The sequence below is a fragment of the Carassius carassius genome, chromosome 16 (genome assembly GCF_963082965.1).
Source record: "Carassius carassius chromosome 16, fCarCar2.1, whole genome shotgun sequence".
Lineage (NCBI taxonomy): Eukaryota > Metazoa > Chordata > Actinopteri > Cypriniformes > Cyprinidae > Carassius > Carassius carassius.
Window position 1 is genome coordinate 24,091,155 of NC_081770.1, and position 10,054 is coordinate 24,101,208.

The 10,054-nt window shown below is 37.1% G+C and overlaps 1 protein-coding gene across 1 annotated transcript; it reads right to left on the minus strand.

Moving 5' to 3' along the window:
- Positions 1-1,562: 1,562 nt before the first annotated feature.
- On the minus strand, positions 1,563-8,474 carry LOC132159972 (vitellogenin-like). Its single transcript, XM_059569665.1, has 28 exons — positions 8,355-8,474; positions 8,051-8,071; positions 7,791-7,942; positions 7,408-7,659; positions 7,158-7,319; positions 6,919-7,067; positions 6,678-6,828; positions 6,438-6,595; positions 6,199-6,364; positions 5,989-6,114; positions 5,689-5,907; positions 5,386-5,603; positions 5,213-5,310; positions 4,989-5,113; positions 4,815-4,916; positions 4,595-4,714; positions 4,298-4,484; positions 4,109-4,211; positions 3,836-4,021; positions 3,617-3,728; positions 3,327-3,516; positions 2,964-3,241; positions 2,848-2,892; positions 2,685-2,762; positions 2,388-2,594; positions 2,169-2,311; positions 1,937-2,075; positions 1,563-1,849 (listed from the first exon to the last, which is right to left on the minus strand). Exons 1-28 carry the CDS (start codon positions 8,392-8,394, stop codon positions 1,724-1,726), a joined length of 4,053 nt encoding a protein of 1,350 aa, XP_059425648.1. The 5' UTR covers positions 8,395-8,474; the 3' UTR covers positions 1,563-1,723.
- Positions 8,475-10,054: the final 1,580 nt, after the last annotated feature.

A 10,054-nucleotide genomic window follows, 5' to 3' on the forward strand; every position in this document is an offset into this window, starting at 1 on the left:
CCTCTGTCAAGCAGTGGATGGAGGTGGTTAAACATTTTAAATTTCAAATATTGGTAAAATATATAGATGTAAGAGATCAGTAGCCCCAATGAGGATATTTTTTTCTAAATCGATTCAGACTTTTACAGTTGCATGTAAGGCTGAAAATATCAAAGGGGTCATATAGGCAAACTGTATAGTGCTATTTCTGCAATTAATAAAATTCAGAGGAATACATCAGGCAGCGATAGGGGAAAGACATGAGGGAGCAAAAATCAGAAGATGAATGGCTTCTTGCATGGAAAACTAAGTATTCTATGATTCATTAATCTGGAGAGGAATTCGTTAATTTTGGGTGGAAATGTTAAGAAATGCAGAGAAATTTAAGTTCTCTGGTAAACAGCACCCTTGCTGGAGAGAGTGTGGTTCTGTACAAGCAGACTCTGGTCACATTTTTTGGTTATTTCCACATATTCAGTTTTTGGGGAAGGGAAGGGCAGGGCAATTAATATCAAGGGTAATAGGCTTTAACATAGATGTGTCATTTCCCACTATGTTTCTAGGGGGTCACACCACAGACTTTTTGAATAAAAGTGATAGCTATTTCTTGATGTTTTTAGTTGAATGCAAGAAAGCAGTTACTAAATGTTGTTTTAAGATTAAGATAAAATTAAGATAATTCTCCTAAGAATTGTCAGTCCAATATGTTCTATTGAAAAAACAATGTTCTCCCTACAGTTACGAAAGAATAAAGGTGAAAATAATTGGAGGAAATGGGATTGTTAAATACTGCGAACAAGCAATGGCTAGACTTCCAAAGTGCACCTCAACTTTTATCTGTACTATGTAGTTCTTGATTACTTGTAAGACCTCATGTTACAGTTGTCGTTAATTGTTATTTTGTTATTTTTAATATTATTTTCTATTTATTTTTACTTTCTTAAATAAATGCCTCTCTTCTTTTTATAATTAGATCAGTATCACAGTTTCTTATTGGAATTTTTATGTCTGATACAAAAAATTGATAGAAACCCAAGATGGTTGCATTTTTTTTTATTGTTTTTCTACCGTTTAAGTAGTATAACATGTTTTGATTGAACCTCTGTGTTGTGCTGCCTTTGTGCTGTTATTTTATTAATGTGGATATTTATTTTTTATTTTTTTTGCAGTTGACATTTTTTATCTACACATAATCTATAATTAACTATTCCTTTCTCCTTTTCTCCGACAATAAAAATAATGAGAATACTTCCATGACATAAATGTAAAGCTCTGGCCTGCCTTCTCATTTCTGACTAGTCTCTGTCCCATGCACACATGACTGTGGGATTTTGCATGACTATGTTTGATTTTATTCAGTACTTTAAAATGCTTTAATGCAAATTATTTAAACTGAAAAGTAACTCGCATTACTTCTGAATAAAAGTAACTTAAATGTTAATGTGTAAGTTTATATAGTAATGTGCAACTTTACTTGTTACTTCCAAAAAAAATATGAAAAAGTAATCACATTCTCCCCTTCACTGGTTATAGCTGTTACAGTACTTATTACTAAAGTGATACTGTAAAATGAAAAGAGATAGTTTCACTTGCAAGGTATTTATTAGCATTAAACTGCATTACATTACATACTGTGCATGACAACAGTGGTAATGCTTTCAATAAAACTGTTGAGGAATACTTAAATATACATTAACAGAGCTCAACATTTTCTTCTGTAAAATGTCAAAAAAAAATGTATCTATTATTCTTCCTTGATATTTTTCTGGATCCAGGAGAGAATGTCCTCATCAATATGAATGGAAAGAGATCCATCTGGATTGATGGGAATAGTGAAGGGGAGAGGAATACCCATTCTTGACAGTGTCATCTAGAACAGTGGAGGGAAAAATGAATTAATTGTATTTTCTGTTTATATCTTCATGAGATATAATAATTTAAAGGGAAACTATTTCACCTCTGGAATCCTGGCAATGACATTCAAGGACCTCTGAGTTGGCAAGGCTGCAGTAAGTTCAATCTCTTTCTCACTGTTCATTACTCTCTCAAGTCTGAATCCCGCCTGGAAAGCCGCCATAGGGATGTGTTTGGACATTCTAATTGGGGTAGGATACATTGATAATAATTATTGTCAGCGTCATTTTCTACATTATTTCATACATTTGTTGTTCTCAACTGATGAACCTTACTTTTTAGCATAGTTGGTGACAGTAATTGGCAGCCTCTCCCATTCCAGCTCTAAACGCGCAGCAGGGAATTCGCCCAATACACCAGCCTCCGCTTTTGCAGTGACTGCATACTGCTGGCACTCTGGACCCCAAGAAAGCTTGGCCTGAAAAACAGAGTTATGCTTAAACCTGAGAAGAAATTATTCTCTACAATATTTTTAATTGCACTTCAACACTTACAGTCATTTTGTGCTTGCTCAGCACAGCACCATCAACACAGATCTTCAGGTTGTCATTTTCAGCGATGGAAGAAACAACAATTTGCACTCTTGCAGTTGGTTTGTCAAAGTAAGTAGCAAGTTGGTAGCCCAGCAGTTTGTGGTCAACTCTCACAGCACGGGCAATGACAGCAAAAACAGGTGAAGCTGAATTTCCGAGGAACTTAGCCTGAAAGCATACACCATACAAAGATAAATATCTTATTTTAGTTAGAGTTTTGTGTTATTATGACAAAACAAATTACATTAATTGATTCACCTGTTTCTGGATACGCTCAAAGCTAGATCCAGAACTTCCACTGCTAACTTTCTTTGAGGCACCATGGGGTGCCAAATACTGCAAGAAATAAAGTTAATAAGTGTCTGATAAGTGTTTGATCTAAAGAAACTATATTGTTGACTAAATTATTTTTAGTAGTTACCCGATCCTTGTGGAATTTCCTGAAAGTCTCCATGATGGTGGCAGTCTAAAAATAAATATAGTATTCAGTGCAAATTAATATACAGATTTATCACACATGACATTCCTTATCCTCACCTTGGTCACACGAGAGCTGGACCCTGAAGAGCTTGAACTGCTGCTGCTTCTGCTGCTGCTGCTACTCCTACTGTTGCTGCTGCGGCTGCTGCTGCTGCTTTCAGAAGAGACGTTCCTGTTTTCATCTTCAGTCTCCAGGATTTCCTTCAGTTTCAACAGGAAAGCCTTTCCTTCTGGAGTCTCCTCATCAATGAGATTGATTTGCTTAAGGAGCCTCTCGGCAGCTCTAGGACCAACTTGGACTTCGAGCTCCAGTCTTTCAACAGCAGGACCTTCCGCTACAGCAAAAACAACAGACCCTTAATTATAATTTTATCTGAAAATCCTTGAGTTTCATGAAAGTAATCATTTCTGTAAGTATACCTCTTGCCACTGTAGCACGGGCTGAGTGGTGTCCAATTATGTAGAACAGAGGAGTATTTCTGATGAAAGCAGCATTGTGAGAGTGCACCTCAACACATCCCTTGATTTCAATGTATGGGACAGCAAGACAGAGAGTCTTGTCAAATGGAGCAGGAGCTCTCATAGGAACCTCATCTGAATTCTCAGATGACTGGAAAAAAAATCAGGTATTATAACGAGTCTTACAACATGAAGCAAATTAATGCTCGGCATACTAATACATATAAATTGCTTGTGTGTTCAAAGTTTACCATATATTCAGCAGATGTCTGGGAATTCTGCACAGCCACCTCAGGTACTAAAGGAACAGTCCTCTCAGCAGTGGGCTCTTCAATGTTTCTGACCACAGCAAGAGTCTCAAAGCTGTCATAACAAGAAGAAGGTGACTTGCATTTCACTTTTAAGAAACAATATGAATTAATAATTGGTTCAAAATATTTGCTACACTGGCATCACTAAGGTTTCATTACCTCAGAGCAGCGATATGTTCAGGAACCTCAACAGGCAGAGCCTCCACCTTGTAGTTGCCCTTGAGAATGTCAGCTCTTGCAGTCACTTTTCCAGGAGCAATTGTACGGATCTTTCCTCTCGCCATAACAGCAGCTTGGATCCAGGCAGTGTTCACTCCCATCACAGCAAAGGTCTGGAGAGCAATACTAAAAGAATAAAGGAGATTATTTGTAAAGCGCTTGTTGTGTGCATTATATCTCATCTCTGTGAATGTACAGTAGCTGTAAAATGACCTTGGTCTAGCTTCAGCTTGGAGTTGAATGTCAGTCTTCTTCAGCTCCTCAAGAGTCATAGTCTTAATCTCCTCAGGGAGAGGAGGTGTAATGGTGGCCTTAACTAAAAGGATGAATGGAACAACATCAGCCTAAGTGGTGACCCCTTCATATCAGAAGAAAGGATTTAAAATTATAAGAAAAACATACCATTGACACTTGCAGCAGCAACGGCAGCAGTGTACAAACTGAGCTCCATGGGCACACCAACTGCTGTTGGCAAGATACGACGCACTTCAGCTGCAAGCAGGGGTTTGGCATACTGCAAGGTAATTCCTTCCTGCAAAGCTTTAAGAGCTGCCTTCAGCATTTCACGCGGTTTGGTTCCAGTCACAATCTGGGGAAAGTGTTGTTGAGAAACGTAGTTCTAATCATGAGAACTATTTATGAGACAGGTCTCAAAAAGAAATAGTAATGAAAGAGAAGAGATAAACTACAACAAAATACCGGTATAGCTTCTTCAATGATGGTCTTGTCAATCTTGACAAAAGCCATTTCTTGTCCAAGTAATTTGATGTAGGCTGAAGCCAATGGTTGATTGTTTGGTAAATCCTTCCAGTTTGTGAGCTTAAGGGGTAAAACACAAGTCATAGACATTTTGCCTGTCATTTTTGTAATATTGCTTACAAGTATAAAATTATACAGTGCATTGGACATGAAAACATACTGCTCTCAGGGTGCGCTTAATCTTTGTGATACGGTCAACACCTTCATCTGCAGCAGGAGATTTCAGAAGAGCCTCCTGGAATCCTTCAGTTCTCACACCAATCTGTTTGAGATTATGGATTAAGTGAAGGCTGAATTTTTTTTTAAAGCATTAATCATTTTTTTACCCATGCACCTCAAGAACATCAGCAGCAGCTCCAGCCAGATAAGCACGTGCTTTAGCTACAACAGCTCTTGGCAGGATGGTTGCAGCATCATTGATAATGTAGGCACTCCCAGCAGCACCAACCATAAGTGAAGCTGCACAGAGACATAGGTAAGAATATCATTGATGCAGTATTGTATACATTTTAATAAACACCCAACACATCATTTGTTAGCTTTCTTGAAAATTCTTACTATGATAGAAGTCCAGCTGAAGGGCTCTGCTGAAACGGAAGCTAAGTCTGTCTAGCTTGCGGCTCATGAGCTTGATGGCAACATTAGCTGCACCAGAACTGAAATAAACGACCATTATTAAAATGCTCATTTGACATGATTTATTAAATGTATGAAAAAACTGTTTTTCTTACACAGCTGCCATATCAGGAGCAGTGATTCTGGTCAAGGACTTGATGTGAGAATAAGCAAAGCTCACAACATGCATGTTGGTTTCAGTCTTCAAAGCACCAGCAAGACTGGAGACAAGAGCCACTGATGGCTTGGCCTCAAACAACACAATACAAGCAACCATGCGCACTTCTGGGTGGAGAGCTCTATCCAACACAAGCTGCAGGGCCACTGGCTGAACCTGTGGCAAGAAACAAGATCAGTTTATAATTGGAAGAAAATGGCCCATTTTACAATAATTCATTTCTACAATGTCTGACACTTGCCAGTTTGGGTTCTTTCTTGGCAATGTTCCTCAGGGCCAAGATGGCATCAACCTGGACTCTAAGGGGCAGAGATGTAGCTGCAGTTCTCAGTCCAGGCAGGAGCTTCATGATGGGTTTAAGACTAGCAGGGTGACCAGCATTGCCCAGAACTTTAAGAGCCAAAGTGATTTCAGGAATGTCATTTTTAGAAGTCGCCTCTGCAGCAATCTCATGAATCGGCTGAGGAGATTGGAAAATTTAGATTTAATAAAATCTGAACAGGTAAATGACTGGTAGAAATGTAAGACTTAAATTGTTTACCCTCAGGTGCTCAGCAGAGCAAGTGGGAACTGCAACACAGTGCCTGGCAATCATGGAACCATATCCAAGCATTACAACTTCACGGAGAGCTGGGATTTTGGCGATTTTCTCATGCATAGCCAAACTCTGTTCAGCAAAATAAAGAAATTATTAATTTGAATTGGGCAAGATTTGAAGAACAAAATTTTTAGTATAGGTAGATTTACTCACAGCTGTCAATTGTATGGTGTCCAAATCAGCAGTGACCATTTGCAGAGCAACGACAAGTGCCTGAATGAACTCTGGAAGGGTAAGTTCACCAGCCAGGAACTTCTCCTTGATGAATTTTACAATGACTGGTGTGCCAACAGAAGGAAGAGCATCCAGGAGCCAGCGCCTAACAGAGTCATTGTTTAAAATATATACATAATAATAAAAAATCATATTAATGTATTGCTGACAAACTGTACCTGTAAGCTGGTTTGTCCTTGAACTGAGCCCAGATAGCCTCAATGTTCTCCTGGGTGGAAACACGCAGGAGCTGGATGAGCTGAACAAACTTGAGTGGAGCGTCTTCATGGACCATGTCCACATTGTTTGCAACAAGGTGCTTTAGGACCTCGATGATCTAGAAGAGAGTAAGAGCTAGTCTCAGTTGATGTGTTCAGTGTGGATCAAAGGCTTTGACTCTGAGATAGTTAAAGTAATACCTGAGCTGGAGCGTCACTGATCTTCATTAGATGAATTGGGGTCTGAAGAATCTCAGTTGCAAACTCATATTGCAGGGATCCACGAGCCAAGTAATCAGCTTTGATTGGAGCAACAGGGGTCTTCTCAATCTCAACAAAAGCCAAGGTTTGTCTGGAACAAAACATTATTTTTGAAAGTCAAAGTAATGAAATTTGTTGGGCATATTTTTAGTTCATATTTCTCACAGTGGATCAGTCATACTTTGCTTCCATCTGGGCAGCACCATGGATCTCATTGAAGGGTGAAAACTGATGCACTTCCTCAACTGTTGCTTCAGTGATAAGTACACCAGCAGATGCCGGCTTCATGATGTAATTGTAAGTTGCAGTTTCAATCAGACTCTTGATTCTCTGTTAAGAGAAAGGTGTGTGATGAATTTAACATTTAAAAAATTATATTGTTGAGGAAATATTACAAGTAATTCCAGTCTTGTTCATTACCTCTGTGCATTCATGACACCTCTCAGTGTATGCCAAGCCAACGTCCTTCATGATTCTCTCCTGGCAGTGGCTCAGATCCTTAGACTTGGTTACAGTAATGTGGTTGGCCTTTGGATCCTCACTGATGACATAGTGGGTCCTGCATACTCCCTGAGCTCCAGCCTTGAAGGACGAGTCAAAAAATAAGATTGCAGAACTCAAAAAGGCTTTCTTTATGCCTTCATAAATGTTCTTAGGATTACTTTCTCACCTCTTGCAGCTCATAGATGTTCTGGGTCTTCTTGAGGTTGAGCTGAAGGATGTTGAGGATACCTCTGTGTAAGTTCAATACAGTAGGGGAGACTCCTGCAGGGGCAAATACCTTTCCAACCACACCATTAGCGTACTCAAACTTGATGGGAATCTGAAGCTGAGCAGCCAATGCTGAGGTGAGTTTAGTGGCAGGAAAAAATGGATCCTTGGGCCAAATACCAGCGTACTCGTAGATTACAGGTTCCATGAGCTGTAAGGGATATTTTCAATTTAAATGAGGGCATTGTTGCTTTAACATCCAATGATGGCATATTTTTTGTTGTTGTTATTTTCTTTAAGTGTGAAAATCTAGCAATTTCTGTAGTTCTTAATAATCATTACCTTCATTAGAAAGGTGTTCTCTGTCACAGCACTGAGGTGAACCTTGCTGTTGACTTTTATACCTGCTCTGGCCAAACCTTCTTGAGGAAGACCGCCCAAGAGTTGAGCCTCATACTTGTACACATAGGTCTTATCAGGGGCAAACTCAGGCACTGAAAAGGGTAGAGTATTTTTTAAGTCTGTTGTTATGACCATTCATTTTAAGCAGTAATGCAGTAAGTTACCACTTACAAACTCATCTTACAAATCATATTACTTACCAAGGTTGATCTGTTGACTTGCTGAAAAAAAAAAAATGCATGTGTATATATATATATATATATATGTGTGTGTGTGTATATATATATATATATGTGTGTGTATATACAGTATATATATATATATATATATATATATGTGTGTATATACAGTATATATATATATATATATATATATATATATATATATATGTATATATATACAGAGAGAGAGCGAGAGAGTAATTTCAAGAGGTTCTATTTTATTTTTAAGTATAAAGAGAGAAAATAAAATAAAATGTATATATATAAATATATTTTGACTTACCCACAAGGGCCACAGTCAGGGCAAGCACAAGAGCTCTCATGGCTGATGGTTTGTAAAGAACACTTCAGAGAAACAGACCTTTTATAGTGGTTTCTTGCTGACCAAGTATTAAAACTTAAATTAATTATTAACCAATGTCTTTAAGTGCATATCAAATTACACAAGAAAAAAACTTAAGTCAACTTATTTTAACATAAATATCAGTCAGAGGTTAGGTTAACCTGGCCTGACATAGTCACATTCTTCGTGCCAATATTCACAGTGAAATGCTGTTCATTTGACTTTTATATTCAAAAAGTAAATTCTTTTTCCAGTTTTGTCATACACATAAAACAACAAAATTAGAGTTTTTATAAATAGATAGCTATGGAGTACTTATTATACAGAAAACTACATTTTTAAAATACTTTTTTTTGTTTTGTTTGTACAAATATTATATTTTGTTAACAGACCTGGCTTGAGGGCCAATATAAGCTATCAGTTCCAGGTTAGGTTACCCTGGCCCTTAATCTCAAAAACTGTTAAAGTCCATATTAGTTTATTTATTTTAATGTAGGACTGCAAAAACATTGGATGAACTTTGGAAGTAGATATGGCATGATCTGTGGATAGTTTTATAATGGTTAAATCAAGTTATTTTTATTAAACGCATTAAGAAAGGCTATTATTTAGAATATTCAGTAACAGCAGTAGACTCCATTACCATTGAGCATGGCACCTTACACTTAAATAATTTGATTTAAAGATAAAATCATATTTTCAGAGATAGGAGGTCTAATAACTTCCATCTTTATATAAATAATTTGTCATGTAGTGAGATCAACTCAGATCAGCAAAGACAAACCTATGTTAGTACTGTACAGAACTTTCATGCAAAAAGGGAAATTTTTAATGTGTGAGTCAAAACTTGTTTTGCATTGTCTCATTACAAATAAACAGATGATAAACATTTGGAAGCACTTAACAAAAAAAGAAAATGAAAAAAAGCCATGTTATGTGTACTATTATAGCCTCACTGTGTTCTTTTACTGTTGTTAAATTAACCGTGTTATCTGCAGCTCTTGTGGTGCTTGGTGGCAGAGATACAATATGCAGAAACAGAAGGGACTTGAATTAAGTAGTTTTAGAAAATATTAATATTAATTAAAATATTAGAGAAAATTGTGCCACATGATTATTATTATGCATTATTATGTACATATTATGTACATTCTATTGTTTTGACATGTTGCTAATTTTAAACAATAGAAACAGTAAAATATTTCTCACAGTCTGCCTGGAACCAAACCAGCATCTGGAACCAGACTGTGGTCCACTATTTGAGGTGTCAGATGTTACTGAAGGTGCAGTGGGCAGAGGTGGGGGACTCAAATCAGATGACTTTACTCGAGTAAGATTTAACTCATAAATTTTAGGACTTAAGACTTGCTTGACAAATATTAATAAAAGACTTGACTTTGACTCAATTTTAAATGCAAATATAGCAGAAATCACAACACAGTAATATGTGTATTTGATTAGATGATGTCATGATTATGAATCAGGATTTTTGTGCAGATTAACATCTAACGGAGAGCTGGTAGTCTTAATAGGCTGCTTTCAGTTTCTATTTCATATTCATCCTATTGTCTTAAAAAATATACCAGTGAAAACTGATTTATTGAGAATTTGGCTGCATTAAAAATACAGTTTGTGAGCAG